The sequence below is a fragment of the Dendrobates tinctorius genome, unplaced genomic scaffold, assembly GCF_039654945.1.
Source record: "Dendrobates tinctorius isolate UK_male_01 unplaced genomic scaffold, ASM3965494v1 ptg000011l, whole genome shotgun sequence".
In the NCBI taxonomy this organism is placed as follows: domain Eukaryota; kingdom Metazoa; phylum Chordata; class Amphibia; order Anura; family Dendrobatidae; genus Dendrobates; species Dendrobates tinctorius.
Genome location: NW_027361679.1, coordinates 101,264,066 through 101,284,250, shown reverse-complemented (window position 1 = coordinate 101,284,250; position 20,185 = coordinate 101,264,066). Strand labels below are relative to the sequence as shown.

The following is a 20,185-nucleotide window of genomic DNA, read 5'->3' as shown; positions in this document are numbered from 1 at the left end:
TCATTAAGGAGGGGGTACTGTCATGACCTGACAGTTTTAAATTGCACTGGGTGAACTTTTTTTACTTTGGAAAGTTCCAAGGTGTCTTGACTGTCCCCGGTGGTGGTGGTTAGTGGTATCGCACTTTAGGTTTTTTGTGCACTTAATTATGTATCAGGTGTGACACCCTATAAAGGTGTGCTAAGGGTGTGCAATCACTGCCTGTGATATTGTGAGATTGTGTTCATTCTGAGTTGGAGAGCCTGGTGGAAGGATGGAGCTGGAGAGGAGTCCTGCGCTGCTTAGCCAGGGGGGATGTGTTTCAGCTATGGTGTCTGGATGAAGGGCTGGCATGGCGTGGTGGGGTCGCAGTGATGGTGTCGGCGGGTAGTGTATGCATGGACTGGTGGAGTGGTGACTATGGAGAGTGGCACTCACCATGTGGGACTTGGCTGCTGAGCTGGACTCAAGCATGCTCGACTTCGTGGCAGAAGCTGGACTCATCTTGGGGACTCTGTTTCTAAGCAGCAGCAACTGGTGGTGGTCTCTGCTCCAAGGCTGCACTAAGGTGATGGATCCAGGTGGAGGAGAAGATGCACGCAGGTGGTGGGATCTGTTGCTAGGAGCGCACGCAACAGAGCAAAGCTAAGTGGTGTTCCCCCTGTATTGTCTCTTTCCTCATGTGTGTTATTAGTGCAGTGGTGGGATTAGTCTCCGCACCGACCCATTCCCTAGTGAGGGTTTAGGGTCAGGGCGAGCAAGGGGTTAAGGTTCGCGTGCGGCGACAGGTGCGGAGCCTGTATAGGGAATGTTAGGAGTGCAGGGACACTGGCTCAGGGGAGCTTAGGAGGTCTCCATTTCCCCATTCCCTATCGCAGGGCCCACCATTGTTAAAGTTACCCAGGTTCCCCCCTTTATTATCTGATTATTGTATAACGTGTAATACCTAAATTCGCCAGGTGGAGGCGGCGTATCCACCTGCACGTTTTATTATTTAAATGCGCCCCACTGGAGGCGGTGTATCCAGGGTCACGTGTGTTATGGGTCCGCCTTGCGGTATCATCTGCGTCCTGACACACGTGACCATGACAATAATTGTTTTCATAATGCCTGCTGTATCCAAATGTAGTCCTTGATGAGGTTGGTGTACTTATGCTAGTGTTGCTCTATAATCCTAAAATTAAAATGTATGTTTTATGTACCTATCTAAAGAACTCAAGAGGCTTAGTGTATTCCATCTTCGGCCACCGAGCCTAACTGACAAGCTACAGCTTGTACTTGAGCAATATGATATTTCAGCCGCAGTGAGGAAGCAGGATACTGCTGAGCTGTCAATCAGGGTAGCTGGATAAAGACTGGAGATCCATTCCAAAATGGCTGGTTAAGAGAAAACAAGGGCGGGGGCGCAGACATAGGGCTTCACCTGGTATAAATCAATTAAAATATAAAAGTACTCTGGAGTACTCACCCTTTATGGGTTGTGTTCAGACACAACCTCTCTCAACGTTTGTTGCAGTCGTATAGCTGCTGCAGAGCTCGTATCATAAGTTGAGGATCCAAGAAAAGCACTTCTGAGCATCCGCACTGCTTTAGTGATAAGCATTCTTCAGAAATCCATATAAATCTTTCAAGTTCTTTATTATATGTACTACAGAAACTACGCGTTTCGAGGTGACAAATCGCACCTCTTCTTCAGGTTACAGTACAGAACTCTGTACCTTAACCTGAAGAAGAGGTGCGGTTTGTCACCTCGAAACGCGTAGTTTCTGTAGTACATATAATAAAGAACTTGAAAGATTTATATGGATTTCTGAAGAATGCTTATCACTAAAGCAGCGCGGATGCTCAGAAGTGCTATTCTTGGATCCTCAACTTATAAAATGGCTGGTTAACACTTTTTTCTGAAAATTTAAACTCAAGATTAGTACACCAGCGCCTCATCAGGTCTAACAGATTTATTTTATAATTTGTGCCATTTGTATTGTAAAATCTGGTGACGGATCTGCTAATTATTACACAGTGAAAAAATATTAAAAGAAACATAGAGTAAGAATGAAATAAATGTTTAATTTACCTTCTTTTGAAGTACGCAGTGGAAAATGAATATGAACATTCCCTGAAGACAGTTGAAAACAGTGAACAAATATGCCATGATGACTGTACTTTCATTTATATACATAAGTCCAAAAGCCCAAGTCAACCCCAGCAAGCATAGGAGGGCTATTGCACCTATTACCCATGATCTGAAAAAGAATATAACAAATACAATGTTAATTTTTGTAATATCACATATTTAAAAAATAAAACAAAAAGCTTAAAATAACATACATTGTACACTACTGGTGTAAATGGAGTTTTCATTACAGGTATATTGATGACCTATCATTTGGATAGGACATCAATATCAAATCATTGAGGTCTGCCTCCTGCCACCCATACCCATCAGTTCTTACCAGCTTTGGCAACAGCTAGATATAAAGACTATGCAGAGCAGAATTGTTCCCCTCATTACACTATGTAGTGGAAACTTCTAAGTACTGTAGATCAGCTCCTATTCAAACACCAACCAAATCCTTGTCCTTAGCCATTTTGGAAGACTGGTTAGAAAAAAAATCATAACTGAATCCAATTTACCTAGACACTTCTTTTATACTCTAACATTTTGTCTAAGAGATGCAAAATGGACGGTTTCTTAGAGCAGGGAACCAGCATCTCCCATGATTTGTGTCATTAAACTTCCTTTTATTTCTTCTTCCTCCAAGTCAGAACATGCCCACTATCAGTTATAGGCTTAACCCCTTCACCCCCAAGGGTGGTTTGCACGTTCATGACCGGGCCAATTTTTACAATTCTGACCACTGTACCTTTATGAGGTCATAACTCTGGAATGCTTCCATGGATCCCGGTGATTCTGACATTGTTTTCTCGTGACATATTGTACTTCATGTTAGTGGTAAAATTTCATTCAAATAACTTGCGTTTATTTGTGAGAAAAACGGAAATTTGGCGAAAATTTTGAAAATTTCGCAATTTTCCAACTTTGAATTTTTATGCCCTTAAATCACAGAGATACAGCACACAAAAAACTTGATAACTAACATTTCCCACATGTTTACTTTACATCAGCACAATTTTGGAACCAAAATTTTTTTTTGTTAGGAAGTTATAAGGGTTAAAAGTTGACCAGCGATTTCTCATTTTTACAACACCATTTTATTTTTAGGATCACATCACATTTGAAGCCACTTTGAGGGGTCTATATGATAGAAAATACCCAAAAGTGACACCATTCTAAAAACTGCACCCCTTAAGGTGCTCAAAACCACATTCAAGAAGTTTATTAACCCTTTAGGTGCGTCACAGGAATTTTTTTGAATATTTTAAAAAAAATGAACATCTAACTTTTTTTCATAAAAAAAATACTTCAGGTTCAATTTTTTTTATTTTACCAAGGGTAACAGGAGAAATTGGACTGCAAAAGTTATTGTGCAATTTGTCTTGAGTACGCAGATACCTGATATGTGGGGGGGAACCAGTTTCGGTGCATGGCAGAGCTCAGAATGGAAGGAGCGCCGTTTGACTTTTTCAATGCAAAATTGGCTGGAATTCAGACTGGACGCCATGTCACGTTTGGAGAGTCCCTGATGTACCTAAACAGTGGAAACCCCCTACAAGTGACCCCATTTTGGAAACTAGACCCCCCCAAGGAACTTATCTAGATATGTGGTGAGAACTTTGAACCCACAAGGGCTTTACAGAAGTTTATAACGTACAGCGGTACAATTAAAAAATCATTTTTTCCACAAAAATGATCTTTTCACCCCAATTTTTATTTTCCCAAGGGTAACAGGACCCTAAAAGTTATTGTGCAATTTGTCCTGAGTACGCTGATACCCCACATGTGGGGGTAAACCACTATTTGGGCGCATGGTAGAGCTCGGAAGGGAAGCAGCGCCATTTGACTTTTTTGGCTGGAATTGAGATCGGACATCATGTTGCGATTGGAAAACCCCTGATGTACCAAAACAGTGGAAACCCCCCACAAATGACACCATTTTGGAAATTAGACCCCCTATGGAACTTATCTAGATGTGTGGTGAGCACTTTGACCCCCCCAGTGCTTCACAGAAGTTTATAATGCCCGGGCGTGAAAATAAAAAATTCGTATTTTTTCCACAAACATGATCTTTTAGTCACCATTTTTTTATTTTCCCAAGGGTGCCAGGAGAAATTGGACCCCAAAAGTTGTTGTCCAATTTGTCCTGAGTATGCTGATACCCCATATGTGGGAGAAAACTACTGTATGGGCACACGTCGGGGCTCGGAAGGGAAGTAGTGACGTTTTGGAATGCAGACTTTGATGGAATGGTCTGCGGGTGTCATGTTGCCTTTGGAGAGCCCCTGATGTACCTAAACAGTGGAAACCCCCCACAAATGACCCCATTTTGAAAACTAGACCCACTAAGGAACTTATCTAGATGTGAGGTGAGCACTTTGAACCCCCAAGGGCTTCACAGAAGTTTATAATGCCAGGGCATGAAAATAAAAAAATCGTATTTTTTCCACAAACATGATCAATTAGTCCCCAATTTTTTCATTTTCCCAAGGGTAACAGGAGAAATTGGACCCCCAAAAGTTGTTGTCCAATTTGGCCTGAGTACGCTGACACCCCATATGTGGGAGAAAACTACTGTATGGACACACGTCGGGGCTCGGAAGGGAAGCAGTGACGTTTTGGAATGCAGACTTTGATGGAATGGTCTGCGGGTGTCATGTGCGTTTGGAGAGCCCCCGATGTACCTAAACTATTGAAACTCCCCACAAGTGACCCCATTTTGGACACTAGACCCCCCACGGAACTTATCTAGATGTGTGGTGAGCACTTTGAACCCCCAAGTGCTTCACAGAAGTTTATAACACTCGGACGTGAAAATAAAAAAATCATTTTTTTCCACAAAAATGATATTTTTGCCCCCAATTTTTTATTTTCCTAAGGGTAACAGGAGAAATTGGACCCCAAAAATTGTTTGGCAATTTGTCCTGAGTAGGCTGATACCCTACATGTGGGGGTAAAACACTGTTTGGGCGCATAGCAGAGCTTGGAAGGGAAGGGGCACCATTTGACTTTTTCAACTCAGAATTGGCTGGAATTGAGATCAGATGCCATGTTGCATTTGGAGAGCCCCTGATGTGCCCAAACAGTGGAAACCCCCCAATTATAACTCCAACCCTAACCCCAACACACCCCTAGCCCTAACCCTAACCCTAATGGGAAAATGGAGATAAATACTTTTTTTTTTAAATTTTATTATTTTTCCCTAACTAAGGGGGTGATATCGGGGGGTTTGATTTACTATTTATGGCGGTTTTTATATTTGGCAGCTGTCGCACGCTAAAAGACGCTTTTATTGTAAAAATAGTTTTTGCATCACCACATATTGAGAGCTATAATTTTTCCGTATTTTGACCCACCGAGTCATGTGAGGTCTTATTTTTTGCGGGACGAGTTGACGTTTTTATTGGTACCATTTTCGGGCACGTGACATTTTTTGATCGCTTTTTATTCCTATTTTTGGGACGCAGAATGAACAAAAACCAGCGTTTCATGAATTTCTTTTGGGGGGGTGCGTTTACACCGTTCCGTGTGCGGTAAAATTGATAAAGCGGTTTTATTCTTCGGGTCAGTACGGTTACAGCGATACCTCATTTAGGTCGTTTTTTTATGTTTTTGTCGGTTTTATGCAATGAAAACTATTTTATATAAAAAATAATTATTTTTGCATCGCTTTATTCTGCGAGCTATAACTTTTTTCTTTTTTCGCTGATGATGCTGTGTGGTGGCTCGTTTTTTGCGGGACAAGATGACGTTTTCAGCGGTAACATGGATATTTATATGCGTCTTTTTGATCGCGCGTTATTACACTTTTTGTTTGGCGGTATGATAATAAATCATTATTTTTTGCTTCATTTTTATTTTTTAAGGGGTTCGCTAAAGGGGTTAACTAATGGGACAGTTTTATAGGGCGGGTCATTACGGACGCGGCGATACCTAATATGTGTACTTTTATTGATTTTTTTTTTTATTATTTCCAAAAAATGGATTTATTGGGGGAATTTTTTTTTTTTTTTTTCTAATTTATTTGGCTATTTTTTTTTTTTTTTTTTTTTTTTTTTTTTTTTTTTTTTTTTTTTTATTATTTTAACACTTTTTTTTATTTTTTTTTTTTACTTTATTAAATAGTCCCAGGTGGGACATCACTGTCCTGTGACAGATCGCTGATCTGTCACATCACAGATCACTGTGACAGATCAGCGATCTGACACAGGCACTGCAGAAGGCTTCCTCATGGCCCCCGAAGGCCCCCGTCGCCATCTTGGATTCGGGGGCCTGGAGGAAAGGAGCCCCCCGCAGCAGCGCTGCATATTGCGCTGCCGTGGGGGGCTCAGGGAAGCACGGAGGGAGCCCCCTCCCTGCCGATGCTTCCCTTTAACCCCCGGTACACCGCGATCATGTTTGATCGCGGTGTGCAAGGGGTTAACGTGTCGGGGGCGGTCCGTGACACATTGTGCCGGGTGTCAGCTGTGATAATCAGCTGACACCCGGCCGCGATCAGCGGCGCTCACCACGTGGGCGCCGCTGATCGCGCCGATGTACTATCCCGTCCATGGGCATAGGGGCCCAGGTCCCATGGACGGGACAGTACGTCGGATGGCAGAAAGGGGTTAAAGAGTAACCATTTTAATTTATATTTTATAAATCAATAGGACACATGAAAATAAGAAACTTTGTAATATATCTTATCAGAGAAATTTGTTTCTTTTTCCCCCAGAACTGATCAATCTCAAAATTCTCAATTCTGAGGTCAAATCTGTAATCAGTGAAGACAGATTTTCCCATCAGACGCCCGCCACTCGCCATCGGCGTGGAGGCGCCTGCTCGGCCGCGTCCGCTGCCGCAGTAGTGACAAATATCGGACAGGTAATCTTGTGATGGGAAAGCAGTGTTTCATATTAGGGAAAGTTAAATGCAATTTAATACACATTAGTAAAGTTATTATTTTTAAATATTAAAGCTATTGCAACATATTTTTAAAAGTTGCATACTCCTTTAAAGGGATTCTGTTAGCAGGTTTTTGCTACCTCATCTGAGAGCAGTGTTATGTAGGAAAGAGAAGCTGAATCCATTGATGCATCACTCAGATTGCTAGGTGCAGCCATTCTGACACAATCAGAGCTTTTAGGTGTCCATAGACAGTGAGTTGCTTATCACAGTAGGGGGCAGTGCCGGACTGATGTAGTCCGGCAAGGTTAATGTCTTAGTGATAAATCCTTCACAGTTAGTAAATAACAGCACACACTTTGACAAGTGGCAAATCCCTGAATTCTGTGTTTCAGTCTCTACCCCCTGCTGTCTTTAGATTACATAGCAAAAATCTGCTGAAAGATTCCCTTTAAGTTCATCCTCTAGGCCTAGGCTCAACAACAGGTAAGTCTTCTGTTGCATATCTCTGAATCACCTTATCATATTGTTTTGGCTAGTACAATATGATCCAAAATCCAAGTTATGAAACTAATAAATGTACATTAACATGATAAAAACATAAAATCTAGAAGAGTGTATACAGTGGGTTCGGAAAGTATTCAGACCCCTTTAAATTTTTCACTCTTTGTTTCATTGCAGCCATTTGGTAAATTCAAAAAAGTTCTTTTTTTTCTCATGAATGTACACTCTGCACGCCATCTTGACTGATCTTTATTTCAAAAGAAAAGCTTAAATCTCACATGGTCATAAGTATTCAGACACTCATATTTAAGTTATGTGCTATCTATTTCCTTGTGATCCTCCTTGAATTGGTTATACTCCTTCATTGGAGTCCAGCTGTGTTTAGTTAAACTGATCGGACTTGATTTATAAAGGCACACACCTGTCTATATAAGGCTAGTTTCACATTTGCGTTTAAGGCCGCTAAGCCCCGCCCCCTGCTGTGCCTCTGCCAGTAGCTCCGCCTACGGGCGCATGACCTCATGATTCTCATTTGGTCTGACATGCACTGAGCAGTGAGGTCTTAGGATAGTTTCACATTTGCATTTAAGGTTGCAGCGTTGGCCTGCACACGGCCGCCGCTAAGCCCCACCCCCTGCCCGTCCTTTTGACGCTACGTCGAGCGCACCAAATTGCACCAAAGGACGCATGCGCCACCAAACTCATACCTGCGTTCGGCCTGCGTCCCCAGTGCTAAAGATAGGGGACGCATGCAGCGTCATGCACCCGTAGGCGGAGCTACTGGCGGAGGCATGGCAGGGGTGGGGTTTAGCGGCGGCCATGTGCAGGCCAACGCTGCGACCTTAAACGCAAATGTGAAACTATCCTAAGACCTCACAGCTCAGTGCATGTCAGACCAAATGAGAATCATGAGGTCAAAGGAACTGGCCAAGGAGCTCAGACAGAATTGTGGCAAGGCACACATCTGGCCAAGGTTACAAAAGAATTTCTGCTGTACTTAATGTTCCTAAGAGCACAGTGGCCTCCATAATCCTTAAATGTAAGAAGTTTGGGACCACCAGAAGTCTTCCTAGACCTGACCGTCCAGCCAAACTGAGCAATTGTGGGAGAAGAGCCTTGGTGAGAGAGGTAAAGAAAATCCCCAAGATCACTGTGGCTGAGCTCCACAGATGCAGTAGGGAGATGGGAGAAAGTTCCACAAAGTCAACTATCATGCAGCCCTCCACCAGTCGGGCCTTTATGGCAGAGTGGCCCGACGGAAGCCTCCTCCTCAGTGCAAGACATATGAAAACCCGCATACAGTTTGCTAAGAAACACATGACGGACTCCCAGACTATGAGAAATAAGATTCTCTGGTCTGATGAGACAAAGACAGAACTTGTTGGTGATAATTAGTGATGAGCGCGTATACTCATTGCTCGAGTGTCCTCCGAGTGTTTTGGCATGCTCGGAGATTTCGTTTTAGTCGAAGTAGCTGCATGATTTACGGCTACTAGACAACCTGAATACATGTGGGAATTCCCTAACAAACAGGCATTCCTCACATGTATTCAGCCTGTCTAGCAGCTGCAAATCATGCAGCTGTGTTGACATAAACTAAATCTCCGAGCACGCCAAAATACTCGGAGGACACCCGAGCATGCTCGGGAAAACCAGAGCAACGAGTATACTCGCTCATCACTAGTGATAATTCTAAGCGGTATGTGTGGAGAAAACCAGGTACTGCTCATCACCTGCCCAATACAATCCCAACAGTGAAATATGGTGGTGGCAGCATCATGCTATGGGGGTGTTTTTCAGCTGCAGGGATAGGACAACTGGTTGCCATTGAAGGAAACATGAATGCGGCCAAGTACAGAGATATCCTGGATGAAAACCTCTTCCAGAGTGCTCTGGACCTTAGACTTGGCTAAAGGTTCACCTTCTAACAAGACAATGACCCTAAGCACACAGCTAAAATAACAAAGGAGTGGCTTCAGAACAACTCTGTGACCATTCTTGACTGGCCCAGCCAGAGCCCTGACCTAAACCCAATTGAGCATCTGTAGAGAGACTTGAAAATGGCTGTCCACCAACGTTCACCATCCAATCTGACGGAACTGGAGAGGATCTGCAAGGAAGAATGGCAGAGGATCCCTAAATCCAGGTGTGAAAAACTTACTGCATCATTCCCAAGAAAACTCATGGCTGTACCAGCTCAAAAGGGTGATTCTACTCAATACTGAGCAAAGGGTCTGAATACTTATGACCATGTGATATTTCAGTTTTTCTTTTTTAATAAATTTGCAAAGATTTCTACATTTCTGGGTGATTTTTTTCAATCAAGATGAGGTGCAGAGTGTACATTAATGAGAAAAAAAATAACTTTTTTGAATTTACCAAATGGCTGCAATGAAACAAAGAGTGAAACATTTAAAGGGGTCTGAATACTTTCCAAACTCACTGTATAATACTTAAAATAGAGTCTATATTGAAACATGAGAAGTCTGAATAAACTAGGATGTCTGCCAACAAGTGACTTTTTGTCATAAGCTATAAATTTTTCTATTGTCAGATGGCTAATTTGAACAACAGTCATAGTCCATAATTGAACACCTTTTGCAAAAATAACCTACTTTTGTCCTAGAAGATGTAGCAATCTGTGTTTGATGACCCTGCCTGTTGCTGCTTTAATACAATCTCAACATCCCTGATCTCAACATCATTGATACTCTGGGACTACATGAAAAGACTGAAAGATTTGCGCAAGCCTACATCCACAGATCTGTGGTTAGTTCTCCAAAAAGAATCTCCCTGCAGAGTTCCTTCTAAAACTGCAAGTGTGTATCTAGAACAATAAGTGATTTGATGCTGTTTTGAAAGCAAAAGGTGGGTCCCTGGAAATATTGATTTGATTTAGATTTCTCTTTTCAACATTCACTTTGCATTTTGTTATTTAAAAAAAAACCCATAAAACTATTTAAGCAGTTTTTTTCTTAAATGCATAGATTTGGGGCTAAAATTATTTTTTACTATTGAGTTTTTTTGCAAGGTTTAGCTTTTACAGACTCTTTGTTTCCCTGCACATTCCACTTTAATGTTGAATGTGCAGGGAATCGTTAAAGGGAATTGGCAGATTGCTGACAATGCACAGTGTACGTAAAGGGGGTTTTACACATAGCGATATCGCTATAACGTCACCGATTTTGTGACGTTATAGCGTTATCGCTAGCGATATCGCTATGTGTGACACTTACCTCCGACCGGCCCCCACGCTGGTTATCGATGATGGCGCGAGAATGTCCGACTCCATTTCTCGTTGTCAGCTTCCTGCTGTGACGACGAGCGTCGCGTGGAGGCGGGCGGGAGGACGTCAGGATCGCTGTGTGTGAAAGGTGAGTATCGTGCGCTGCGTCGCTGCTGCATCGCTGCTGCATCGCTGTGAGATCTTCCTGTGTGGAAGCTCACTAGCGATCATTTAGCGATGCACCAGCGATCCTGACCGGGTCGGATCGCTGGTCGGATCGCTGGTGCATCGCTAAATGTAAAAGGGGCCTTAACATTCTGTCAATCAGGGGTGTGATCAAGGTTATACATAGCTCAGTATTCTGACCACTGCATATCTACAACAAGTGCCACGTGCTTAGATACATGCACTTTTGCTGCTATCATTGAGTTTATTAATGGTTGCCTGAGGTATATTCTGCCATGCTTAATGCACTTGGACATGCAAATCATCAAGATTCACTGCTGGCAACTGCCTTGTCAATTGACCACCTATGAAGACACAGATTTGATTGATGGGATTCAAGTCTAGAGATGCTGCAGGCCATGATAGCATGTTTAGGACGTGCAGTGGCTTGCAAAAGTATTCACTCCCCTGGCCTTTTTCCTCTTTTATTACGTTACAACCTGTGTTTAAATACTTTTGTAATCTGATTTGTGTGTGATGCATAAGCACTAAATAGTCTAAATTGGTGAAGTGTGATAAATATAGGCATAAATTACATTTATGGGATCAAATAACTAGAAATTGCCATGTGCATTTGTATTCACTCCTTTTGCGATGAAGCCCCTAACAATTTCTGATACAAGCAATTACCTTCATAAGTCACATGCTTAGTTAATGGAAGTGCACCTGTGTGCAATCTAAGTGTCACTTGGTCTGTCAGTATATACACACCATTTCTGAAAGGCCACAGAGGCAGCAACACCATTAAGCAAGAGGCACCACTAACCAAACAACCCCATGAAGACCAAGGAGATCTCCAAACAAATCAGGGACACAGTTGTTGAAAAATACAAGTCAGGGTTAAGTTATAAAAAAAATTCCAATCTCTGATGATCCCCAGAAGTACCATGAAATCCATTATCATCAAATGGAAAGAACATGGTAACAACACAACAAACCTGCCAAGAGAGGGCCATCCACCAAAACTCTCAGCCCAGGCAAGGAGGGCATTAATCAGAAAGGCAGCACAGAGACCAAAGAGGTGTCGTGTGTGACCCGCGGTCCTAGGAAGACCAGCTTAATAGCTGTTAGAAAGTGGGCAGCGGCCCGAACCTCTGGGTCACCATGCTCCCATAATGGCGTAGCCCACTCCAACGCCTTGCCCGACAGAAGGGAAACAATAAACCCCACCTTGGCCCGTTCCGTAGGGAATCGCGCAGCCAGTAACTCCAGCTGGATAGAGCACTGGCTGAGAAACCTCTACAGGAGGCGCCATCACCAGAAAATTTATCGGGCAACGGGAAGCGGGTAACTGTCGGTGCGTGGGAGGACGTGGACACATGGGAAACCGCCTCGGTGATCGCCTGAATAGCAGCCTCCGAAGACTTCGCCGCTGCGATGACACTCTCAAGAGTAGCCAACCAGCCCTCTAACTGCCGAATGCACTGAAGAAGTTGCTGCTGATCTGCCATCACTAGCCAGACCCTGGCGCTAGTATAATGTTAGGAACGGCGGAACGCACCAAATAAAATAATAATAAAGTGCGTTCACCGCTCGGGATCCACCGTGCAGTAGTTGGTATAACTGCTGCTAAGTGGAGGCAGACAAGCAATATGGCGGTATGATGCGCACGGGTTATGTGGCGCCCCCCCAGGAGTATGGTTGCCACAGTGGCATTGCCTTCCTCCAGGGAGGGTGTTGTCAGGCTTGGAGGCAATGAAGGGTCTCTCTAACAGTTAACCATGTCATACAACACCGTTCCCACTCCAGACCAGCAGAGGGAGCTCTGAACCAGGATTGGGGGAGGAGCGCACTCTGAGGACCAGGAGGGGAAATTAGTCAGTGAGTGTGAGGAGGGCAAAGAGTATAGACATGTGGAGAGAAGCTGGAGGTTGAGCTGAGGATAGAGAGCTCCCTCCCACTGATAGTGCATGATCTGGAGCCTGGTCTCCACCGTTGTATGGATACTGAAGGTTCTGCAACACAAAGCAGAGGAATAGGAAGCTGTAAATGCTCTATTCCCAACTAAGACTCGGAGGCACAACAGCGACGGGTGAGCCAAGAGAGATAGAGGGCTACAGCTGTCTGCCATATGAGGTAGTTCTAAGAGAAGATAAGGAGGAACTTCAGTGTAACACTGTACTGCATGTACCTCAAGCCTGCGCTAGGAAGCAGACTACACAACCCATCTGATAGAGAGATCCCTGAGTTGCTTCCAGGCTAGCCTGCTCCTGTACCATCTGTAACCAGGACCCTGGACTGCATTTGCCAAGTAAAGGTAAATAAACTGCACCCTGTCGTGTCCTTGCTTCCTTCCTGCAACATCCTCAGCACTGCTACATCTCTGTGCCAAACACTGCACCCTCTTCCTAAACATTCCTCTACACTGCCCTGGGACCAACAGCCCTGCCTGTGGAGGGCTACAACATCATTGCTGCACTACACCATCTGTCCCAGAGGATCTGTCTGCAGCGTCGGCTTAACACCTCCCTTGCTGAACACCACAGGTGGCGTCACGAATCACTTATAAACTTTATTCCCAACTCAACCCCTTTTTCATGGGCGCCCAGGGCCATGGACCGGGTCACCGCTGCTGTGACATTTCTCTTGTTCTATAAACCGCACACCTTAATCAATATGGTATCTGTAACTGGTAAACAAATGACCTGTATATACCTGTATAAATTGGTGACAGCACCTAGTACCTTTTAAGATTGCAGAGTTGGCAGTGACAATTATGGGGTATGTATACAGTATATCTCTTCAATGCATTGGAATCGGATGTGTATGCTCACTGTGAGTTCCCCAATACCTTCTGGCCTATTGCCATTGGTGAAAACAGCCATGGCCTCAACCATCACTCATCAGTCAATTGCATAATTGTCCTGATGATTGGGGGCGGCCGACTATGTTCCCCTGACAAAATGGTACCAGCCGGGAGATCTGTTTGATTCCTCCAGTTGTTCCATGACAATATCCAAGTATTAAAACTACAGTAGGTGCAATAATAGTGTGTTGTTCAGCTTAGTATTAAAGATAAACAATATAATCAGGCATGATGAAATTTAATAAAATTAAAAAAAAAAGACAAATAATTACTGATTAACAATCAACTTACCTGATATTGTCAAGGCAACCAGTGTCTGGTTTCATTATGGCAGTATGATGAAACATTTTAAATAACGCAATTCCAAGAAATATTACATTAAGCTAAAAGACAAAAGAAACATTTCAAATGTTAAAAAAAAAAAAATCTCCAAAGATAAGTTCTGAATAACATTATGCTAACACAGTAGTTATGATTGTAAGGCTACACTTGTAGCACTACTGATGAATGGAAATAAATGCCAAAATTGAAATTTATCATAAATGTTTATCTATTTAATTTAATAAAGTAATCAATTTTGTAAAATAATTCAATTAAAAATTTATGTCAAACAAGGAGAGCAGAACAAGCCCAGCTTCCGACACAGACATCACCGGTCTGAAACAGAACAACGACAATGATCTCAGCTTGCCATGTTCTCTCCTTTTCAAGGCATATTGACAGTGCACTCTCTTACCAGCTTGTCACTTCTCATTATACTCAGCAAGGGAGTGCACTGTCACTGCACATTCAATGGAATATAGCGGTGTTAGAAGTGATCGAACACTGAGCATGTGTCGTAATTGTCAACCGACGAATGCTCAGAACAGCACATATAGGCTGCCCGGCCTGCCTAACAGAGGCCAGATGGCACCAGTAGATGTCAAACATCCTGGCACAGAAGGTGCAATGACTTTACTGTATTGTGTCGCCTGTGTGTAACTTGTCATGGGAATGGGGTGAACAGCATAATTGCTTTTTTTTTTTTTTCTAAACAGCTATTTGAAGAATACCACATAGACACAAAATTAGTGCAATGGGGCCACCGTGGAGGACATCGTTAAGATATAGGACCCAAAATGGGGGACACTAGTAAGGTATGCGAGCCACAATGGAGGGCTTATTAGTTTATGAGTCCTATAATGGGGGATTGATTTAACTCTGTTTTACTCAGGTAATAGTTGCAATGAATGAAGCATTAGAAGCAGCCACATAAAAAGCTGGCTTGGGCTTGGATTGCGTTGACTGCTGAATTATTGTGTAAAGTAATATTAGATGAGAGCATTATAAGGATAATAAAACAAGATGCATTTTTTATGTTTAGATTGGTGTTCTTGCATGATTTTTCTCTTTGTTTCTTTACATGACATTGCAAAAGTGAATATTTCATAAAATATCTTCTCATGACAAGTAATTTCATTTAAAAAAATCAATTCTCATTTTCCGTTTTTAGATACAAATTACTGTATTAACTCAAATTGTCTTATAAATCAGCTGTGCATTCCCGCAGTACCTTGATGCTGAGCTCCTGTATTCACTAGACATCGGCAGCCCCACAGAAAGGATATTTCTCCTTAGCAAAATAGGCTACCAACTTCTGAAGGAATAACCTTTCTGTGACACTGTTAAATTGTCCAAGGGTTAAGGTTTCTCCTTCTGGAGAGTAAAATGTCAGGTCGGGTATGCCAGTATGAGGAGACTTATACACCTTTCATGCTCCTATGGGAAATTAAACATGCAAGTTGTCTCTTTGGAAAGGAAGAAGACTTGAAGTCTAGTGCCACCTGTTGGAAGTAGCAATCTTACAAGTCAATATCGACCCTTTAACGAGATTTTCAATATGACTTAGGCTGGGTTCACATTGCGTTAGGGGCAATCCGCTAGCGGGATCCGTTAGATAGCAACGCTTACGCTATCTAACGGATCTGTTAGCACACCCATTGCCCGCAATGTTAATAACGCATACTAATGCATGCCGAAATCGGCAAGTATGCGTTATTTCCAGACGTACCCTCAAATGCTGCTTGCAGCATTTTTGGGTGCATTGGCATTAACGCACAGAGAACGGACCCGTTCGCTGTGCATAGGAATGTATGGGCTAACACATGGTAGCGCTAGGTACCGGAGCGCTACCATGCGTTAACGCATACCGTTAGCACTATGGCGCTAAAGATACCTAAAATGACATTAGTGTTAGTGCATCCGTTTAACGGATCCGTTAAACGGATGCCCTAACGCAATGTGAACCTAGCCTAGGATAAAAGCCAAATTCTCGATTCAGTCTTAGCCTCTCACCTAGCCAAATCAGACCTCATACTTTGCACTGATGAGGAATAATACCCTGAAACATCGTGTCTGCCAATAGAGTTACTGATTTGGCTTTTATCATAAGTCATATTGCAAGTCTCGTTAAAGGGTCGATATTGACTTGTAGGATTGCTACTTCCAAAAGATGGCATTAGAGTTCAAGTCCTCTTCCGCTCTGAAGAGACAATTTGCACTGTTAAATTGATGAACCTAAATAATACTAAAATGGGCTTTAAGGAAAGCATAATTATGATTTATCGTTAGCCGTTTAACAGAGGGATCTCCTGATCGAAATTGCCCCTTCCATTTTATTTCAGACACAGCATACATTGCACTGTGTCTGATATTTCATCTCAGCCAAATTTGCTCGAATAGTACTAAAGCTGCAGTACTAAACATACATGCAAATACAGATGATCTGCTGTGGCCATGACAATCTTCTGTGCATTCATGTCCATTGCTCTTCAGCAGTTGCTCCTGCCCCACTAAAATTCTACATACGGTAAGTATTTAAATCAAGTCAGGGATAATTAAAACATATGTAAAATAAAGAAAATAATTACCATGATTATCAGTGTAGCAGGGCCGATGAAGCTCCAAATAAAGTAAGTATCATGACGAAGCCAACACCTTCAAAATAAAAAAAATAGAAAATCAAACATTTAAAAAAAAAAAACAAGTTCATTTTACTATTTACAAGTCATGCTCTACAGTGTCTGACAAACATAGAAAACTAACACCAGCAAAACAAGATTTTGGAGGATTCTTATATACTGTATCTAACTAGTATCCGCCTCCCTCTCGAATTATTAAATGACCCAATAGAAGAAAACAAATGGAATCAGTGTGACACCACTGTGAAACAAAAATCATCATCATTTTGGAGTCAACCTTATTAAAAGACGGATGATAAATTCTCAGTGACACCTGATGGAGCCGAAAACTGGGCACATCACAACGCGCCATAGATAGATACTCCACGTGCCAACGGTTTCAACTACAGATTTCCTCTATAAATACCTCTGGCCAAAATGCTGGGATCACTTATCTGTATGTTCCCACAGTCAGTGGATTTTTTTCAATAAAGTTACATTCTCATAATTAACTGCCTTATCTTCAGTGGCGAAGGCTTTGGTTTTTCCTTCTGAGCACAAAAATTCTAAATACGGTAGTACTATCCCTATCCATTTTCACAAATACTGGTATTGCCCAAGGTACACCTATGTAGAGGTAACACCTTGGCAATTTTTGTAGTAATGCCGTTTTGCAAAGGGTGTGTTGGATGCTCCGAACTGTGAACTCAAATACTCTGTACCCAGAAGCATTCACCTGCAAAAACAATGCCCGTAATACATATTAATGATTGCCCCTCACTCCATACAAAGATGTCAAAAGCTTAATGGCCTAATAACATGATTCATAGACTAGCCAAAAAGAAACCAAGGGATAAGGGAAATTAAGTAAATAAAAATAGTATCTTTATTGATACTGAAACAATTGTGATTAAATATATTATGGTAATTAAAAATTTTGCACTGGTGTTAAGTATCCACTTCTAATCCAAGCTGCAAGTTGGAATGCCAACTCCACAAGGATAAAGTTGGTAAAGAGATTCTGCACATACATGTGTGTCAGATTAAATGTCAGATTAAATATATTATTTAATGAGTAATGATTGGAGAACATAGGAGCTTCTTAAAGAAGAAGTTACGGGTCTGTGAGAACCAGAAATCTTCAAACAAGGTGGTTTTCTGGATTTGTTTTCTCAATTTGACTCTCATAGTTGTGGCATACCTATGATGTCAATTGCAGGCCTCTCTCATCTTTTTAAGTGGGAGAACTTGCACAATTGGTGGCTGACTAAATACTATCTCCCCCCACTGTGTGTGTGTGTGTATATATATATATATATATATATATATATATATATATATATATATATATATATATATACACACAAACACACACACTGTATATTGTGAGGCAGTGAGGGGGATCATACATGAGGGTCGATATGTGGCCCCCAGGATGCGATCGGAGTTCTATTAAACCCGGAGGAGTGCCTTATGTTCACAGCAGGATGCCTGTGTGTCACCAGGCAAAATAAAAGAAAGAAATGATTGGGTCCAAGTACTGACTCAGTCAGATTTTTAGGAAACCAAGTAAGGGCTTTTATTTTTAGAGGAATTTGCAGGTTTTGTAGCAGGGCGAATCCCTCTCTAAACTCCGGGTTAAAATCTGTCAGTTTTGCCTTGGGTGTGTCAGTTTGGAGTTTACAAGCTGCAGAGCAGGTAACATAGTAACATAGTTATTAAGGTTGAAGGAAGACTTTAAGTCCATCTAGTTCAACCCATATCTGTTATGAAGGGGTCACCAAGGAGGACAACAAAAAGCCAAGTCCCAGAAAACCAGAGAGGTTGGTAACTATGCAGATTGCAGATCCCTGATCCTATCCACACAACTAGCAGTAGCAGTGGAGCGTTCCTACGATGACCTGGACGCCTCGTCACCGCCAGAGGACTACATAAGCCTAAAGCAAGAAAAGGGGAAAACTAACTGCCCCAGAGCAGACCCCAAAGGAATAGACAGCCCCCACACATGTATTGACGGTGAAACAAGATGAAAACACAAACACAGGCAGGAAAATAGGCTGAGCAAACGATGGGGCCCAAACTAACTATAAAGGATAGGAAAGGAAAGACACTGTCTGCAGTCTGCCAAAAACCCTACAAAAATAATGTCCAACACGTCTGATAACAAAATTAACCTTGAAGTCACTAGACTTCTCCCACTATATCAGCACTCTGAAATATTCTGAGACAGAGAAAAAAGAGGCCAATCTAATAAGGGACTAAAAAGCAAATTGGCAAATACAGATAAATAAGAGTGGAATTTCAGCACAGCCCCAGCTGGGACTGACTGAACACACAAAAAACTGAATAGACCAACAAAATCAAGTGTGAACATTAGCAAAAACACTTAGCTTTGAGAAGGCTGGAACAGAGCTGAAAACCAAGACCTCAGAAGCCAGAAGCAATCACCACCACTGACTTAGGGCGTCGGCTGTCTTAAATCCAGTCTAAGATTCCTGAGGTCCAATCGTTATCCTCATTATCAGGTGGTATTAAATCAGGCTCACTACCTCCTGTTACCACCAGAGGGAGTCTGGAAAGAGAACTCACTACTGGTGGACCAGAGAATGAACTCACAACACATATCCTATCCTAACTTGCCCTAACATGTTGATCCAGAGGAAGGCAAAAAAAACCCATGTGGCAAACAGTAAGCTTCACATTGGGGAAAAAAATTCCTTCCCGACTCCACATACGGCAATCAGACTAGCTCCCTGGATCAACGCAATATAAAGGAAACTAGTGTATATACCCTGTAATATTATACTTTTCAAGAAAGGCATCCAGTCCCTTCTTAAATTTTATTAAGGAATCACTCATTACAACATCATATGGCAGAGAGTTCCATAGTCTCACTTCTCTTACAGTAAAGAATCCGCGTCTGTGAGTATGCTTAAAAATTCTTTCCTCCAGACGTAGAGGATGCCCCCTTGTCCCCGTCACAGGTCTAAGAGTAAAAAGATCATTAGAAAGGTCTTTGTATTGTCCCGCATATATTTATACATTGTAATAAGATCACCCCTAAGCCTTCGATTTTCCAAACTAAATAACCCCAAGTGTAATAACCTGTCTTGGTATTGCAGACCCCCTAGTTCCCCAATAACCTTGGTTGCTCTTCTCTGCACCCGCTCCAGTTCAGCTATGTCTTTCTTATACACCGGAGACCAGAACTGCACACAGTATTCTAAGTATGGTCGCACTAGTGACTTATATAGAGGTAAAATTATGTTCTCCTCATGAGCATCTATGCCTCTTTTAATGCATCCCATTATTTTATTTGCCTTTGCAGCAGCTGCCTGACACTGGCTACTAAATGTGAGTTTGTCGTCCACCCATACACCCAGGTCTTTTTCAGTGACAGTTTTGCCCAGTGTTTTACAATTAAGCACATAATTATACATCTTGTTCATTCTACCCAAGTGCATGACCTTACATTTATCCCCATTAAAGCTCATTTGCCATTTATC

The 20,185-nt window shown here is 42.3% G+C and overlaps 1 protein-coding gene across 19 annotated transcripts in view; it reads right to left on the bottom strand.

Annotated features, from left to right (window-relative positions):
• Positions 1-20,185, bottom strand: part of ADGRL3 (adhesion G protein-coupled receptor L3) — a 948,965-nt gene that overhangs the window by 300,238 nt on the left and 628,542 nt on the right. For all 19 annotated transcript variants that reach the window (XR_012220302.1, XR_012220289.1, XR_012220304.1 and 16 more), the window contains exons 18-20: positions 16,650-16,716; positions 14,032-14,123; positions 2,054-2,222 (exon numbers count right to left, since the gene is read on the bottom strand). Coding sequence is in view for 15 of the 19 variants with exons in the window: in XM_073545473.1 (XP_073401574.1) it covers positions 2,054-2,222; positions 14,032-14,123; positions 16,650-16,716 (328 nt within the window). In the remaining 4 variants the exon portion in view is untranslated. The remainder of the gene's footprint in view (positions 1-2,053; positions 2,223-14,031; positions 14,124-16,649; positions 16,717-20,185) is intronic.